At 45.9% G+C, this 18,320-nt stretch overlaps 1 protein-coding gene across 4 annotated transcripts; it reads left to right on the top strand.

Moving 5' to 3' along the window:
* Nucleotides 1-4,463: 4,463 nt before the first annotated feature.
* MPG (N-methylpurine DNA glycosylase) lies at nt 4,464-18,025 on the top strand. 4 transcript variants are annotated; one of them, XM_039732409.1, is made up of 5 exons: nt 4,464-4,541; nt 8,488-8,635; nt 9,230-9,455; nt 12,467-12,671; nt 17,505-18,025. In XM_039732409.1, the coding sequence occupies exons 3-5, from the start codon at nt 9,234-9,236 to the stop codon at nt 17,897-17,899; spliced, it is 822 nt and encodes a 273-aa protein (XP_039588343.1). In that variant the 5' UTR covers nt 4,464-4,541; nt 8,488-8,635; nt 9,230-9,233; the 3' UTR covers nt 17,900-18,025. The 4 variants fall into 4 exon arrangements, with proteins under 4 accessions (XP_039588343.1, XP_039588344.1, XP_039588346.1 ...); XM_039732410.1 differs by having other exon boundaries at nt 4,472-4,541; nt 8,485-8,635; XM_039732412.1 differs by lacking the exon at nt 4,464-4,541 and adding an exon at nt 5,013-5,116 and having other exon boundaries at nt 8,485-8,635.
* Nucleotides 18,026-18,320: the final 295 nt, after the last annotated feature.

The following is an 18,320-nucleotide window of genomic DNA, read 5'->3' on the forward strand; positions in this document are numbered from 1 at the left end:
TTCTAGGCCACTTTCTTTCCTTTTCAGTCTTTGCCCCCTCTCCATGCCAAGTTTTGTAATGAACCTCTGAGACAGAGTGAGCAAGTCCCACTCACTACTTAACTTCTGGTCTGCTTTGGAAAATGCTCTGACGTTTTGTCCCAGGGGAGCCAGTAAGTATGTGACCAATTTTTATCCCAGTACACTCACATAGGCATCATCTTTGAAAGTTCTGTCCCAGAAGCATTTCTGTATTGCAAAAGGTACAGGATTACTCCTGTAAAAACAAATTATCATCATCAGTTTAACTGCATCCTAATTTGCACAGTTTTTCATCTGTTATGAGACACTGGTGGAGCTTATCTGAACTGCTGCTATCTGCTGGCATGCTGACATTGCACAGGATGCAGAAAAATGGTGATTGCTCAGTGGATTACCCTGACCTCAGCTTGGCACCCCATTTATGCCTGTTTCTGCTCTTACTGCTCCAGGCCATCCATGTCACAGGTGAGGTCCTGCTCAGTCCAGAGGGCACGGACACGGCAGCAGCAGCATACGAGAAGGGGTGTGACCTCCTCCAGCTCAGGGGCCTGGAGAACAGCTCTGCACGTCACTGTACTGGTACAGTGGAAAGGAAACTGCTCTGAAGAAGAGGCAAGAATAAGTGGTTGGGGGCAAGGAGCCAGAGGAATTTCTTTAATTGGCTTTTTCCCTGCATCCAGCACATTCTGAGCACTGTCAGCAGAGGGGCAGAGCTGGAGATGGCTAACAGCTCTCAGGCTTGCAGTGCTCTGACTGGACAGGCATTTACATATTTCTCCACAAATCCCTCCAACATTCTCATGTATACCATTTCTCTGCTCTGACTGATCTATAACCATGATTGCATCTTGATCTAGAAAATGCTGAATGAACTGTCTTTAACCCCTTCAGAACAGGAAACTACCATGTTTAAAAAAGTTTGGCTGATTGTTGGTACAGTTCCATCTCATCCTTCCTCACCTGCTGCTAGTTTAGCTGAGCCTTTGGTCTCACTCTCCAGCTTCCCATTGCTCCTGTGCAGCTGAAAGTGGCTCCCAGGCACAGCTGTTCTATGGTACCACCAAAACCAGTTCCACCAGGGATACCACGTAAGCTGTCAGTCCTAGAGATGTAGGGAGCAGAGCCCAACAGCCCAGCAGCTTGCCCTGCTCACTTGGGTTTTTAGCTTTTGTTCTTTTTTAATGGTTTGGGTTGGAAGGAACCTTACAGCCCATCCAGTTCTACCTCTGCCATGGGCAGGGACACATTCCACTATCCCAGGTTGCTTCAAGCCCCATCCAACCTGGCCCTGGATATTTCCAGGGACAGGGCAGCCACAGCTTCTCTGGGCACCCTGTGCCAGGGCCTACCACCCTCACAGGGGAGAATTTCTTCCTAATATCTAACCTATTTGTTTCTCTGCATTGAGCAATCCTGTGAAACCAACCATTTCTGTCTTGTCAGAGAACAAAAATGTCTTTCACACAAAGCAAACAAACAAATAAGACTGAGTAGAATCCATTAATAGGTTACTGAATAGGACTTGCTTGCCCTGTCTGGTCCAGAGCTGAGGTTCCCAGAAGCTGTGTTGCTTTACTGGGTTTTCCCATTGCTTGCAGTGCACTTGGAAGAATTTCCTGCACCCTGAGTGCAGACCAGTACCTACCACAGATATCCCCAAATTTAGGATAATACACACACATGTGCTTACATAAGGAATTGAATGGGCTTGACTTACAGAACTGGGCATTTGATCTGTGGCTCAGCTTGGGTGTGGGAGATACCAAAGTAGCTACAAGCACCTCTCCCTCCCAGCACCGGGTTTTGGAGTGCTGTATGTACCTCAGACACTGGTTGGAAATAGCTCTGGATAAGACACACTGGCAGTTGCGGATAAGTAGGAAGCGGCAGCCAAGACTGGATGTCAGGAGAGGCCAGGAGGGGATGTCATAAAAACCCTGTGCTGTTTGGAGTGCTTTCATCCACAGGAATTCTTCAAGAGTTGGCTCATGAAGTGTTGCAGCTGTCCCGTGCTGCTGGCAAGAGCAGCGTGGCCACGTGAAGTGTCCGGGCGATGGCCGGTGGGGAATTCCGTGTCTCCTCCTAACGGGACAGAGGAGGCTTTCAGCAGACACCGCTGAAGCTTCACTTGGCACCTTACAAAGAGAAAACTTGAAAATCTGCCCCTACTGCTTTGTCCTGCTTCCATGCTGCTCTGCTGTCCTGGCTGTAAGAGGATGATAAGTCAGGGCTCTGCACAGCCTGGGAGCTGTAGGGAACCACTCTGCAAACAGTTTTTGCTCCAAGAAAAGCCTGGCGCGCTGTGTGCAGCCATTGTGCCACAGACCCCAGGGTCTGCACCAGCCAGATTTTCTAACCACAGAGTCCAAGTCATTCCTCTCACATTAAAAAGTTTTTGCCCCACAGGGAGGGGAACTTTAATCTTCTCAAACAGATCAGCTTTTACAGAAGGCTATTTTAGGCGTTGATTCTGTAACAGTGAAGTTATTGGACAAATGAAGAACATGGCATATGCTGTCGCTTGGAGCAATTTGCATTCCTCAGGTGCTAAAAGCTTTAAATACTTCCTTTGGGCATGAAATAGATCTGCTGCCAAAGAAGCCAGCATCCTGAGAGTGCCTGTCCCACAGACTCCCACAGGGGAAATGTCTGCAGAGCTGAACTAGTCTGACCCCAGGAAATCCTCCCCACAGCTCTCGTTATTGCTCAGTTTCTCCTTTAAGTTTCATAATTTGCTGAAAGATCAGTTTGATGTTTGGTTATCTTCCTTTTCACGCACTTTCCTGGTCTTCCTCTTTTATATTAATACCACATTAAAGCTGGGATGTGAACCATGCAAGTCAGGAAGTCCGAGATGCTCTTTCAAAGACACTCAGTCAACACTGTTAATCATTTGTAAATGATTGTTGTCTTTGCTAATACACAAACGGCTCGTTTCAGGCTGGAGCTAAACACATCTGTGCAGCCAGCAGGTAACATCCCTCCAGGGATTCCTCACTCTTGTGAGCTTATTTTTTATCCATTTTAACTAAAACATCATACAGAGATCTCTAGTATCAATACCTTTAAGATTTATTCATGTTTCTTTCCCTTTCTGGGTTTTTTTTCACCGTTACAGTAGCAGTGCTCTCATGCTTTACAATGATTTAAGGGCTTGAAGTTGCTTTGTGTTCCAAAGTATATTAGCTGCTTTTTCATGGTCAAAAAAGAATGAATATTGTGTAACAGACTCTGTGTTTGCTCCATTCATGGTTTGTTTGGGTATTTTTTACACTGTCCTATTAAACTGGAATAGTAACATTTGGAAATTCTGGGCTGCCTTCATGGTTTACAGGAATGTCAGAGTTTTTCCTCTGACCTGCTCACATTTGAGCATGACTCCATGCTCAAATTAACTGGTCCCTATTTCTGCTTCATAAGAAGTTTTAGCTGCACCTCCAAAGCTGTCAATATCCCCTACAATTATAGTCATTAATTTATCCTTCTCCTTTCCAAATTCACAAAAGGGGTAGACAGTAAATGCCTATTCTCTGTCACTGGATCCTAGCTGGTGCTATCTTGGTATTTTATTACAAAAATGGGAATAAACCCACTTGGATTCATCAGACTTTCCCTCATACCCTTTCTGCAAACACTTGTTTATGAATCAATGGCCCCAGCTGCATGTCCCCAGAATGCTGGGAGGAAAAATTGCATTTTGCCCCATTTTTACCATCTGCTCCATCTGGATAAAAGCTGAAGCCAAGAATTTTTTTCTGCAGGCCAGATACTTGTTATTTGGGGAACTGAGGGAGTAATTAATGCAGCTCTCTGCAAAGCCAGCTTGTGACCACGCATGTTCATCGGAATGCGTGTTCATGCCTTTTTGGAGTAGAACCATTAAATAATTTGGGTTGGAAGGAACCCTAAAGATCACTCAGTTCCACCCCCTGAAATGGGCAGGGATACCCTCCATTATCCCAAGTCCAAACTGGCCTTGGACATTTCCAAAGATGGGCAGCCACAGCTTCTCTGGGCACCCTGTGCCAGGGCCTCGTCACCCTGACGGGGAAGAATTCCTTCCCAACATCCCCTCAGTCAGATTGAAGCCATTCCCCTTTGTCCTGTCACTCCAGGTCCTTATCCAAAGTCTCTCTGCAGCTCTCTTGAAGGCCCTTTAGCCACTGGAAGGGCTCTGAGGTCTCCGCGTGCCTTCTCTAACCCAGGCCGAACCCCCCACTTCTCTCAGCCTTTGTACTGATGAATTAACATGAAAAACCGAGGAGTGGATGCTGAAAACCAGCGGGCGTTCAAACGCTGTTTTACAGAGGACGTGAGCTCCAGAACGCAACACCCACAACGAGACACCCCTGAGAGAAAAGCACCCGCATATCGGGGCCGCCGCCAGCCGCCCTCCCCCTCACGGCCGCGCCTCAGCGCCCGCCCCGCCCCGGCCCGCCCCTCACGGCGGCTGCGGGGCTTCCGCGGGGCCGCGGCAGGGGCTGCGCGCGCCCCGCCCGCGGCGGGAACGGGCCCGGCAGGTGCGTGAGGGGAGCCCGGGAACGGCCGGGAGAGACCGGGAGAGACCGGGAATGACCAGGGCGGGCGGAGGAGGAGGAGGGAGCTCGGGTTCCCGGGGCTCGGCCGCGGCCACGGCGCCGGCAGCGCCCGAACGGGCCCGGCCGGCCTTGCCCAGCACTGCCGGGCGCGCCCCCGCTGCAGCCCTGGGTTCCGCTCCATATACCGAGTGTCCTCAACCAAGATGTAATGTAGTTCTGCTGAGAAGGCGCTTTTCTTTACTTTTTTTTTCCTTTTTTTTTTTTTTTTGTTTTTTGTTTTGGTTTTTTTTTTGTTTTGTTTTGTTTTGTTTTGTTTTGTTTTTTTTGTAGCTCATCCCCACACAGTTATTCATAATGAATAAACTCTCAGAGAAAGACCAAATCTATTAAGGGTTTTGTGGTTTTGTTTTTTTTTTCGTCATTGCTAGTTGTTACCTTCTTTATTCTTTACAGAAGAATGAGTTAGGTTTCATCCCAAAAAAAGCTCAATGTGCCCGGTAGGGAGTAGGAGCGAGGACTTGAATTGCAAGGAAATAAGATCCGCAGCACTTAGTAAGGTGAATAAAAACATCCCTTTTGGCTTATTTTTACGGTATTAGGATTGCACATGCTGTCAGAATCTGTGGTTATGTTGGCTCATGCCGGCACTCTTTTTTCAATGTTTTTTTCTCACTTCTCACACTGTTGTCCAGAAAATTATACATTATTATCTTCTGGTTACTAGTAGGGTAGACTAGACAGGAAAGGCAGAGAGACATCATTCATGCTGAGAACTCATTGAAGGATCTGCCTTCAAATGTCTGTTTAAGAAGTTATGGAACAAAAAAGACAGGAATAACAGGCAGGAATAAGTTGCTAAACTGGCAGAAACAGGCAGAAATAAACTACCAAACCAGATGCAGCCCCCAAGGACAGTGCTGCTAGTGATGGTTTCAGCAGCAAATGTGTCACTCATTTTTAAAGAGGGTTCTAGGGGAAATCCAAGGGCTGCAGACCTGGGAGTTTGACCACCAAGTGAATTAGTAGCTAAAGTAGGATTACTGGAGAGCTGCATAAGTATCTAGTGGGGGAAAATAAATGTGGCTTAAAAGTCATGCCTTAAAAAATGCTGGAATTTTCTGCAGGTCTAAATAAGTGTGTTGAGGTCTGGCTCACAGTCTGTACTCAGATTTCAGGGAGGTTTAACAGGAGCTCTTTACCTGGACACAATAAGGGAGTTCCCTTGTCAGATAGCAAAGAGGATGTGAGTAAATGGGCAGCTCTCCTGGTGGCTGGGGTGCTGCAGGGATGGTTTGTAGATGACATGGAAAATCAGTGTTTCCAGCTGGCTTTGTCTTATTGAAGGGTAAAGAGGGCTGAGGGTGGTGGAGTGCAGGTATAAACTGATTCACATGGGTGGGGAGCAAGTGCAAATTCCCCACACAAAATGAGGGAGTTTTTGGAGCAGTAATAACTAATTCTGTGAAGTTTTCCTTCTTGGTCAGGTCTCCCTTTGGCTGGTGTTACACAGGTTCAGGGAGGACTGAGCCTGGATCAGAAGGTTCCAGTCCAGAGCCATGGAGGAGCACTGGATGTTTATTCTGTTCTTCCCAGGCTGCTGCTCTTGACCTGGGCTGGAGAGCCAGATCAGGGAGAGGTATCCTTTGGTCTGACCTGGCATCTGTTCCCACTCAAAATCTGTACAACTGGGGATTGCTGTGAGGAATTGTCTCTGCAGAACTGGCAGTGTTTTATGTAGTCTTCATTGTTCTGTCAGAAAAATTGATGTACCTGAGGAAGGTTGTGCAGGTATCTGGACTTGGGAGCCAAAAGTACATGCAAATTGCTGGTGGGATATATATATATTTTTTTTTTTTCCATGAAAACTCATTAAATACCTAAGGAAATGCCTGCAAATGCAGTCTTGTTAGAAGGATTAAAGAATCCTCTGTAGACTCTGTTGTACCTTGAGTGCAGGGTGTATCTGCTGCCGAGCTGGGTTTTGCACACATTTGCAGTGTCTCTCCAATTCTGGCTTGCAGGCTTCTGAACCACTTGCCTGAGATTAGCCCAGCAGCCCAGAACACTCCAGGCACTTGTGCTGATTCAGCTCTTGATCTTCTTTTTCAGACTTCCATACCCTTATTTTTGTATTTTTGCCAGATGTGCTTAACAACTTGTAGTTAATTTGGTTACAACAGGATTAGTAAAAGTGATTAAACCCATGGTTCATTATTTGAGGCCCAGGAGTAGGATTTGTTTATTATACAAGCAGGAAAATCTAGATAGAAATGAAGAGCTGCAGAATTTGTATGGATTTACAGAAGAGGTTGAGCCTCTTGCTTCCCAAATACACAGGGCTTGGATCCGTGGTATGTGTTGCCTTATGCAGTGTGATTCTTCTTGGGCAAGAAGAGATTTGTATTTACCAGCAACATCCTTTTCACGAAGTGTAGATAGGCTTTGAGGCACAGAGCTTTGTGTTTCAGATCTTGCTGTGAGCAGGCAGGGGGACAGAGCACAGAATGTTTTGGGTTTTTTTCTGTGTTTCTAAGCTGGTGTTGCAGCCCCCCACTCTGCACTCGTGTTTCTGTTCTGACCCATTTCTCCTGGCTGGAAGGCAATTTCCTGCTGCTGTTTCTATTGAAGATGGTGGATGTGTCAAGGATCAGCCCATGGCAGTGAGGCTACCAGTGCCCTGAGGCTGCTGCTGTAACGTGTCAGTAAGAGCACTTGCAGCTTTAGGAATGATTTAATTGGAAGTGCAGTAGGTGCCAGGCAGCTCAGATCCTGTTTCTGATGTCGCATTCCATAAGAGCACCAATTACCAAATGAGTTAATGCTCCACTCGAGTCAGCCATGTTTGCAGCTTGTCTTTATGTGTGGCTGATGAGCTGGAAGTTCCAGTTAATGCTGTCAGAGGAGTCTGGAGAAAATGTCTTCAGTGGGAAGTACTGCCTTGACTGAGTTTTCCAGGGGGTCAGTCTGAAATGGTGAGCTGTTCCTCCTCTGCCCCTTCCTTCCTGCAGCTTTCTCCTAGACAGGCCTTACTTGCCCAGGTCACCAGACAGTTCTGTCTGAGGCAGGCTGCTGAGTTCTAACAACATTTTTAAGAATTCTCACCAGCTAAAGGCCACAGCTCAGAGCAGAGTACCTGCTGTGGAACTGGTGGTTCTGTGGCAAGTCTCTGACACCATTGAATTATTGCAATAAAGAATTAGGTGTTGAGAAAAAAATAAAACCATCCTACCCCTCTACCAGTCATGCCAATGTGATTTGATTTTTTTTTCCTACCTATTTTTATATGTTTGTGTCTGGATTCTTCTGAAGTGAAACATAACACTGTTGGAGAATTGGCACTGGTGATTCAGATTGTAGCAATGCTGAACTTCACTGTAGTGAAAATAAACTATTGCTGGTGGAACTTCATTTTGAGAATCATCAGACCAAGATAAAGATTGGTTTTGATGTGGAAAGTTTTTGGTGAAAAATTAGTGGCAACAGCTAATTACTTCTGTATGTACTTGCTTGCAGGTTCAGCTATATGATTCTATCTCCATTTCTAAATCTGCATGATACTGGACCCTAACATCTTCATGGGGTTCAATTTAGAATTGGTGTCTGCAATCTCTTGTAAAGTCCTGTTTTTGAGGCTGACACTTTCCAAATTCAGTGCCAATGGGGGCATTTTAAAAGTTTGGTTTCAGCTTTCAGTGTATTCAGTATAGGAAAAGTGTATTCCCCACTGAATAACAAAGGCTTGAGAGCATCTCCAGCACTGCCCATCTGGGAGGTGGGCTTTTACTGAACCAACAGAAAACTGCAAATAATTCTGGAGTTTGATCTAATGGTGCACTCTTGGTATCACATCTCCATCAGATCTGCAGAATCTCTTGGCCTGTTTCAAAGCACTTTATCCAGTGAATAAATGCTTGTACCTGTTCAGCAGGTGTAAGCACTGCAGCACTGAAAAGGAAACGCCAGCTTTGTGGAGCTCACATGGAAAGTGGTGACAGACCAGAAGAACAATTGCACAACTGTGATGTAGCTGCCTCAGGTCCATGCTGTTGGCTGGAGCAGTAGGTTGAGTCTTTCTGGTAAGTTGGATCATTTTGGGGAGATTGTAACACAAACACTTCTACAGCACCATAAACAAGTTTGTGACTGTGAATAGGGCATCTCTAAATTTCCTGTGGAGGTTTAGATTCTGATCCAGTTCCATTACCTTTGAAAATGATTGATACACAGCTTCTGTGGGCTTTCTGAGGCAGCACAATTTTTGAAGTGCTTGTTTTCTGTTTTTTCTTTCTACTTAAAAGATTATGTTAGCTTTAGGTAAAAAGTACAGAGTACTGATTCATCTTTGCTTTTACTTTCTGAATTTTCTAGCCTAACAGCAAACTTATTTCCGATGCTTAGTGGAGCAGAGTTGCTTTTATCTGCAGTCCTTAAAAGATGAATACTCAAACTGCTGTTTTCTGTTTGCTCATCAGCAGAGCCCCATATTTGCCCAGCCTGGTGCAAACAGAGCCAAATCTGTCACCTGCTGCTGCAGTTTGCATAGGTTGTCCATGTAGTCATAGCTTCCAGATTCATTGTTGTGGAGAGGTGTGCAAAAACAGAAGTTTGTGGAAATGAGTTGCTTTTAAATAAGCTTGATAATCCCAGTGATACTTATATCCATTTTCTAGAACTATGCCAAGAAAAAGAAAGCTGTTGGCTCAATTAAGTGCTCTTCAAAACACCAGCAGCTTCCCTCAGATCGATGCTGTGGAGCAGCTGAACACTACACCTGGAGCAGATCCTTCTCCAAAAAGCAGCAAATATTTTGTGATAGAGAAAAAAAATTCTCCTCAGCTACAGGAAGATTTTTTCAACCAGCCCTGTGTTAGTCTGGCCAAATCCTTTCTGGGACAGGTAAGACATGAGCACTGAGATTCTTGTACTTGTATTATGTGCTAGCTAATAACTTAGTGTAAAAGGATGAAATTCTTTTTTTGCCATTTAACTCCCAGGCTTGGCTATTTTAGGCATACAGCTCTCATTCCTTCTCTTGCTAAGTGCAGTTTAGTAAGGAATTTAAAGACCAGTAGCTGAATCTATTCTAGATGAAGTCAGAGGAGTAATTTTTCAGATTTAGTCTGTCACATTTTTAATTGGGTTTTTTTTGGTGCTGTTTTCCTTCCTTTTTTCTGTTTACTAAAATGTGCTTAGCTGCTTGTGGTTTGAGGGCTGTTCCAGGCCCATTATCTTCCTTTCAGCAATTGCATTACTTGTTTTTGTTTCTTGCTTAGCCCAGTGGAAAGCAGTGTTCTGCAGTCAGTAACACCTTCTTTGCCTCCTTTCTGCTGTCTTGTGCTAAGGATTGCACAGTCCCACACTTAAGCTCTTTTCACTCCAAATATTGCTGTTCCTATCTTTTGTTTCTGAGTTTCCAAGTCATTACCTGTTCATGCAAGGACTTCTCCCTTAGCCCATTGCATGAACTTTGAGGAGTCTTTGCACCTTACTGAAAGCCTTTGGAAATCAGAGTGGTGGAGATTGGCTCTTCTGCTTAGTGAGTCCTTCAGAAAACTCTCTGGCTGTTTCCAGGGGAGGGAGTTCCCTTAGTATTTTCCCTATAAAAAGTTCCAGTCCTGGACCTTCTAAACTCAACTGCAAAAAGCATGTTCAGTTTCACTGCTATGGTCTTATCTTCTCTGAGTCTTTTTTATACCTTTATTGTCTGCAGAGTGAGCACTCTCTGGGTTCTCATGGCTTTAGATAACTCCAGGAATTTGTTCCACAAACTGTTGGTTTTGGCCTGTTTTGCTGCATCCAGCCTTTTTTTTTTTAATTTTCTAAGGATATCTTGCTTCTAAGTGACGCCTTTGCTCTGCCTTTTAGCCCTGCTGGGTTTCTTTCTGGTCTGCCTTCACCTCTTTGTGATACTCCACATGTGTTGCTATCTTTGCAGACATCCTGCTAGAGGCTTGCCTTTCAGGCCCTAACCTTTGGCTGCCTCTGAGGTTCTTCCCAACAAGCTCCCTCTCTTTACGTAGTTTCCTCTTTTTGCTGGTAGGCAGGACTCTGGTAGATTATTTTTGGACTTTAATGCTTGTGAGAAGACACTGAACTTTATCCTTCACGGTCATGATACTGAGTTGTTTTGCAGGAGTAAGTCTTTGGAAAAGCCTTTTGTTTTGCTCCACATCTGAGAATGAGTCTTTTCTCATGAAGTTCCTTATTCCTCGCTCTGCACGACATTTGATGGTGTCTAAGCAAACATTGCCCATGTCCTGCTCTATCTGAGGATGCCTGAAGTCTCCCATTACTGATACATTTTTGTTGTCTTAATGGCTCCATCACCCTCATGCATTCAGTTACTCCAGGCAGATGATTTTTGAATCCTAATTCTGTATTTTTCCTGTTTAGGCCTAGTATTCTAAACTACACGATTTCTATCTTAATTTTGCATTTCCTTCAAAGTATAACCCCCAGTCTCCCATGACCCAGCCTATTATCTCATAAAGGTAATTTAGTGTTTCCTTCATTACCTTCATTCTACCAAATTTTGGAGGCATCTCTTGTTTACCTTCATGATACCTGAGTTCTTGGAAACAAAGAAGATACATGCCGTGAACGGCCTTTCACAGGGAAGTGCCATAACATCAAGATACATCCTCAATGAGAAAAATAACCTTTATGAAATGGCTTAATGTGAGGTGTTGGGAATTATCACCATTTTTAAACTTTTTTATTAAACAGAATATTTGGTGTGCCCGAAGACAGGGAAATGCCTGGATGCTTTTAAACCCATAACCTAACCTTGCATTTTATCATACTGAAGGAGAAATGTGGCCACAAGTCTGATTTTGGGGTTTTCCCAGGCACTTGCTGAACCCCAGTGCTCTTTCTTTCATTAAAAAATAATAAACAGATTCTTTTCAACAATTTGATAAGTGCTGTAGGGAAACTGGTGTACTGGAACTGTAGCTTTGGAAACCAACTCCTGGAGCATCCGCTATGGATCAGATCAATATCTGCATTAGCAATCCAGCACAAACATCTGTTAGGAATCAAGCTTTGTTTTCTGAAGGTCATTTTTTAACAGCTGCATAATTAAAGTGTTATAATTAAACTCATTGCTGGTACTCAAACGAGACTGTGCTGCAGTATTTCATACACATTAAGTAAAGCATAAAGTTTAGAAATCAGGTCAAACCACAAATTCCTTTGTACAAAGTTTAGTGGTTGTTTTATTTTTAAAGAAAATCTTTTGACTGTCATGTTTTGTTTCCTCTGCATCTGCTTTGTTTTATTTAAGGAGGTACCAGCAGCAAGAACACACTGTAATAACAAAGATCTGTTGTTGTCTGCCTGAAGCCAATTCCCATCTCTCCTGCACTGCCCTTTTCTGTGGTGCAGAAAATACTGAAATAGCATTGATGCCCTCTCTAGAGCTGATTATCTCTGTGATTTGGGACTGGGACTTGTTTGAAACATCTCTAGGGAGGGAAACTGTCTAATCATAGCAGTTATTTAATTGTGCCACTGTCATATTTCTTCTGATCTAAGGATTATACATTCATGATGCTTCAAGGTTGGTATCAGCAGTGATTTTTGCCTTAAACCTGATGGATTGGAGTGGAGAATACAGAAAATAACCACAAAAGCACCTCCGTGGGCTTTAGTATATGTAGGATCATAAATTGGTTCTGTTCCATACTGCCTCATCTAGACACTCCAGGCATTTTGTTGGGACAGGTGGGAACTCCTTGTACTGGGCTGTGGAAGCTGAAAAAGTTGGTGTTAGCTTATAGACTGCTCACTGGAGAGGATTTTGTACCATCAGGTCCTTTCTTTCCAACTTCTCTGTTTCCACAGCTCTTGCTGTGGTTATTTTGCACTGAGGGCTGGTAACTGATGCACTCTGACCTCTCTTTCAGATTTTAGTTCGCAAACTTCCTGATGGCAGAGAGCTCTGGGGCAGGATTGTTGAAACAGAAGCTTATCTGGGTGGGGAAGATGAAGCTTCCCACTCGAAAGGTGGGAAGCAAACACAACGGAACGCAGCAATGTTCATGAAACCAGGAACTCTGTACGTGTATCAGATCTATGGGATTTATTTCTGCATGAATGTTTCCAGCCAAGGTAAGCTGAGGCTGAGAGAGATGGAATGCCAGCAGGATGGGGCTGACATTTCAAGCTGCAGTGCTGCTGCAAGTCACTTGTGAGCTCTGTGTGGGCTCTCCTGTCAGTGACTTGCTCTCACCATCCTCCACTGGGACCTGGGCACTGTGATCAGGGTGTACCTGTGGGCAGGCAGCACAGCAGGCAGGGCCCATCTCCAGCTGCCCTGTTTGTCCCAGCTGGGAGCTGTTCAGGCACACAAAGATTGAGAAATGAGGGAGAATCTGGACAGGGTGATAGACTGGAGCTTTCAGTTTTGATGACCTGGGCTACTGCCTCAGTCATATGATTCAGTGAACCTTGTTCCTCAAAAGTGGTGATGTAGAGAAAAATTCAGAGTCATTAATGACAGCCTAAATCTTGGTGTCTGTTGTCATGGCAGGAAACTCCTCTGTCTCCTGCCTTTATCTTCAGAGGCTGAATGAAATGTTGGGGAAAACAAAACATCTGAGAGGTCCTAAGCTTCAGCAAGAAGTCAGTAGAAGCATTTTAGCTGTCTAGCTGTATCTAAAAGCCAAAAAAACCCACCCAAATCAAAATACCCAGACTGTTACAGAATCTTCAATCTTCTTTTATTATTCTCAAGAAAAAAATCATCAAGTTCTAATTAAATTATTCTGTAATTTACTGAAACTGTCCTTCATATTTCAAGACTCTTAACAAGCGTTACTGAAAAGTTTCTTCTTTTTCCTGTGCTGTAAGAATGACAGTATTGGCCTTGCAATGGATCTCTTGTTTAATTAGACACCTTGAAAAGGCAGCAAGTGTTTCCTAGGTAACTACTCACTCTGTTAGAAAAAATCTCAAACTCAATTTACTTTATTTTTCACTATTTCAGTGATAAAGGTTAAAAAGCTTGTGTATTCCTAAGTGGAAAGCAAATAACTGTGACCATTAATGCTCAGATTTTTGCCTTTGGACACAAGCCAAGCAGAAAAATAGTGCCACATTCTAGTGTGGGGGAAGAGCCTGACTTTCCAGCTGAGGGTGTGGAGTCTGGGGGTGAACACATGTGAACTTCATTACATTGGCTCTGCCACATGTGTTCAGATTATGAAAGGACATGGTCCATTTGTCAGGATGGGATTCTTGGTGATTAAAATACTAAGAATAACATTTTTTATTAAATATATGCATAAATGTTTAGCCTTTGAATTCTAGAAAGATTTCTTTGCAATACAAACTTTGGGAAATTTTTCCTTACATACCTGTTATTAGTTTTGTAGCAAAGCAGTTAAAGGGCTCCCTGTGGTGATGGAATTCATTGCATTTTTTATTACAAACTCCCTCCCCATCATCCTGTCCCACAGGAGTGACAGCAGGCAGAGCTGTCACTGCCAGCTTTGTCAGACACTGCAGGCAGTGCCATGGCTGTGCACGTTGTGCACCACTCATGCAGCTGCACAAACTGGAGCTGCCCCTTCTGTGTATTTGCTCACATGCAGAAGTGTTGAAAGGGACAATGTGGGGAGGAATCACACCCGAGATGTTTTTCTCCAGTTAGAGGGAGGAGGAGTTGTTTATTGTGCTGTGGTTTAGTCTGAGGGAAGGATTGAGGGAGTCATCTTCACAGTGGCACCGGGGTAGAGGGCAAAAGCATTTCATTCTCTGGATATGGGATAGATCTTCACAACTTTGTTTCTGGCTGTGAAAAAACACAAAGAAACCCTGGCAAAAAAAAAAAATCTCTTGTGGCATAGCTTGGTCCTTCTTCATAGCATGCTCTGAAGGCAACCAGCTCCAAGAGACAAGTGTTTCCTCTAAAGCAGTGGAGCTGACTCTTTAGGGATCACTTGTTTTGATATACAACCTCACAGCCTCTGACTCCAGGTGGAATAAACCTTCTCTGTTTATTGGTTTATGCTGAGGTTGAGGTTCCAGTATCATTCAGGGATGGGAAGAGTGTCACCCACAGCCCTGTGTTCATAAAACCATAATGAGATGGGGGGAGGGGGGATCCAGTATTCTGTGTCAGTGAGGAAGGGGAAATCTTCATGCACATCACTGAGATAAAGACACATCATGGGGAATTTTACTGTGAGAGGTCCTCCCATCCCTGAGTGAAATACTGCAACTGCCTGAAGCCACAGCAGGCATCACTACATTTGGAGAAATCATGGGTGGTAGAGGAGAAAACATACAGCCAAAGTCTTTCACAGTGCATGAATCCTACAGTATATCCTGAGCTGCACAATAATCTCAGTGCTAAAAGCTTTCCCTAGAGTTAAGAGAGATGTGGGGCTTCCCTTGCCTCAGGAAGAGGATAAATGCCAGTCGTGCCTCTCTTTGACTTAGCTGTGATCTGTTTCTCTGGAATTTGCCAAGGTCTGTATTTTGCTGCCAGATCTGAAAGAATAGCTTGTAAAATCAAGAGCCTGGTGATGCTCAGCCCAGGGTCACACTGCAGGGACTTCTCCCTAACTTTCAGCTCCTAGACTAGGATTTTGGAAGTATTGGGGAGCACTGAGGCAGGTGGGTGAATGGAGGAGAAAATTCTTTTTTCTCCAGTGGCCAAGAGCTGTTTCCAAGCCTGGGAGCTGGAGCTGTTTTGGGGAAGGAGCAGGAAGCTGTGCTGTGGGGGTGTAGGACTCCACTGTCACATTATGATTTCTAGCTGCTCAGGGAGAGAATTGGCCTCTGCAGTGTTGCTAGATCTCAGCTTTTAGCCCTGAATGCTGCTCATTATATGGAGTGACTCTTAACAGGAGAGATAAATACTCGGCACCCCCAGCTGGCCCTGCTGCTGCTGGTGTGTGCACATTGGGCAGATGCTGAACTCAGGTGACCCTTGAGAGTGAAATGCTGCAGGCTGGGAGGGGGAAGAAGCCAGGCTGAAGCACTCTGGATTTGACTCAGCCACTCTTTGGGAACTGAAATTAAATTTCTAATGTGGAGGTTTGCTCAGGAGGAACCAGAGGCGTGAGGGGAGGAAGGCAGTAGCTCATTATGGTAACCCTGCACTTGTGTCCTGCCTCTGTCTCCACCTCTTCCCAAGGCTACTCTGGGCAGAGTGGGGTGTGTGTTGCACACAGCTAGAAAGAACCTGGAAACTTCCAGCTGGAAATGCAGAAAGAGCAGCCAGGGACAGAAATTGCCAGTACCCCCTGGCTGGGCTCTGTGCTGCTCTGGGAGCACCTGCAGTTTTCCAAGTGCTCGTCTCTCAGTTCAATTCAAGTGTGAGCACAGTTCCCACTTGCAGCTGAGATGGGTGAAAGCAAGCAGGGTAATGAAGATTGCTCAGAACCCCCAGTTGTTCCTGGCATTGGAGGCAGCAACATGATGGGAAGGATGTTTCTTTGTGCATTGATAAAAAGCAGAATTAGGACATGGAACATGTTCTTAAAAATCTGAAATGACCTTTGAGCTCTAAATCACTGTTAGGCCAGGGAAGCAGCTTTGGCTGCCAGATTAGCATCAATCCCCCTCCTTGGAGAAGGGAGTGCCTGGGAACAGATTGCTGACAGCTGTTGGAGTTCAGGCTGTTGACTTCACCGAGCTGTAGCCAGGGCAGCAGGGGTTCCAAGATGGCTCAGGACAGCAGGCACACCTCAGAGAGCCAGAAACCAGGACCTCACTGGGAGCCCAGAGGGGTAATCAGTGTGGGATTTGTACAAAATATGAGAGGGATTCTATTTTGGGAAATCACAGGTCCTTAGGGATCTGCCAGTGCCTACAGAAAAAGCCTGTGCCAGGCATGAGCGTGGCTCCAGATGTTCGAGGCTGGAGAGGCAGAGGGGACTCTGGGGAGCAGCTCTGTGCAGATGCTGGTGGGAGGAAGGCTGTGGGTGGCCAGCACAGGGGGAGCTGTGTGGGGCTGCACACAGGCCCTGTGCCAGTGCTCTCCTCAGCCACTCAGGGGCAGGAGGAGACCTGGGCCCCTGCTGGCCCCTGGAAAACACCAGGGAAACGTTTCTGTCCCACTTAGGCTGGAGATCCTTGTCTGACAGGGAATTGTGCTCAAAGCTGCATCTTTGCTTTGCTGTCACCTGGCTGCAACAGCTGGGAGGGCAGGGGACCCAAGGCTTCTGACAGGGTGGCAAATCACATTTGAGAAAAGAATTTGTCTGTTTTGTTCAGTTTCTGTCATAAAGGTCTCCTCTGCTAAGTGCTGCTCCCAGGGCTGTGTATCCCACAGCCAGACTGTGAGCCCTCTCCTGCCCCAGGTCCCTGCCTTGGGAGAGCTTCCCTGCCACATGTGTCCAGATCCCTCTCTTGGAGCTCTGCAGTGACCCAAGGCCGTGCTCATCCCAGCTGTGACACCTCCAATGGGAGTTTGGATTGGTATCAGCCCAGGCTCCCTCAGCAGTGCCTGCAGTCCTTCCCAGGTCTCTTTGTGCAGCCTCACTCTGCAAGCTCCCTCTTTCTGCTGGCAGCATCCAGACTCATTCCTCCTTGCCTTTGTTAGCTGCAGTTCTTGTAATCAGAGTTTATTTATTAGACATCCACTGGGTTTGGGAGCAGGGCTTTGGATACCTCTGCCAAAACTGAACCAGATGTGTATTTATTCCTGAACATTGTGCTGACATCAGAAAAAGCTCCTGCCCTCTGGCAAGCCTTGGAGCAGCAGCCAGACTTAGCAACATCAGGTGGAGCTGGGAAGAGCAAGTCAGCACTGCAGAGTGAAGGGCACAGAGCTACAGGACACTGGAGATTTGGAGGAGGAAGGCAGTGCCCTTGGAGCAAAGGACAGGCCCATGGTTGGGTGCACCAGGCCATTCCCTGCTGGCAGTACTGAAAGGTGAGGCATTCCCAAAAAACAGTCCCACACTAACACCCAGCTCTTGTCGTGCACAGGAGAAGGGGCTGCAGTGCTGCTGCGTTCCCTGGAGCCTCTGCAGGGCTTGGATGCCATGAGGGAGCTGCGCAGCGCCTCCAGGAAAGCACCCAGCAGGCTGCTCAAGGACTGGCAGCTCTGCAACGGGCCCTCCAAGCTCTGCCAGGCCTTTGGCATCGACAAGGCTTTTGACCAAAGGGACCTGACTCAGGATGCTGCCATCTGGATGGTGCCAGGACAGGACCCGCCGGGGGAGCAGGACGTGGTGGCCACCACCAGGATTGGCATTGGCAACAGGGGAGAGTGGGCACAGAAACCACTCAGGTTTTATTTACGAGGAAACAGATTTGTGAGTGTTGTAGACAAGAAAATAGAGAGAGAGATGGCAGCAAGGGGACATTCCCCTGGCAGCTGACAAGTCTTGCAAGTGTCCCGGGGACCAGGACTTGAGCTGTGCTCTGTACAATGGCCTCAAGCTGCATCATGGCAGACAGAGGGGCTTGGGGGGGTTTTAACAATAAATGTACTTTGTCACAATGAATGGGGCAAGGTGGAGCTTTATTTGCAGGAAACTGGATGGATTTTGGACACTGAAGGCCACTTTCTCCCTTGCCAACAGATCCAGGCTTAATTAAGGTGGGTGAAAGGAGAAGGGTCACAGCTCTGGGCTGCTCCCATCACTTCAGCCCTCAGCAGAGGCCAGTGCTTGCTTGCTGCAGGGAAATAGCTTAAAAATTGGGTGGCAGCAGAGCAGAGTGAAAGGATGGGAGCTGGGAGAGAAGGATCTAAAGGGAGGATCTTACTGTTGTGTGCAGCTACCTCAGGGGAGGGGATAG

The sequence above is a fragment of the Passer montanus genome, unplaced genomic scaffold, assembly GCF_014805655.1.
Source record: "Passer montanus isolate IOZ18808 unplaced genomic scaffold, ASM1480565v1 scaffold8, whole genome shotgun sequence".
NCBI classification, from domain to species: domain Eukaryota; kingdom Metazoa; phylum Chordata; class Aves; order Passeriformes; family Passeridae; genus Passer; species Passer montanus.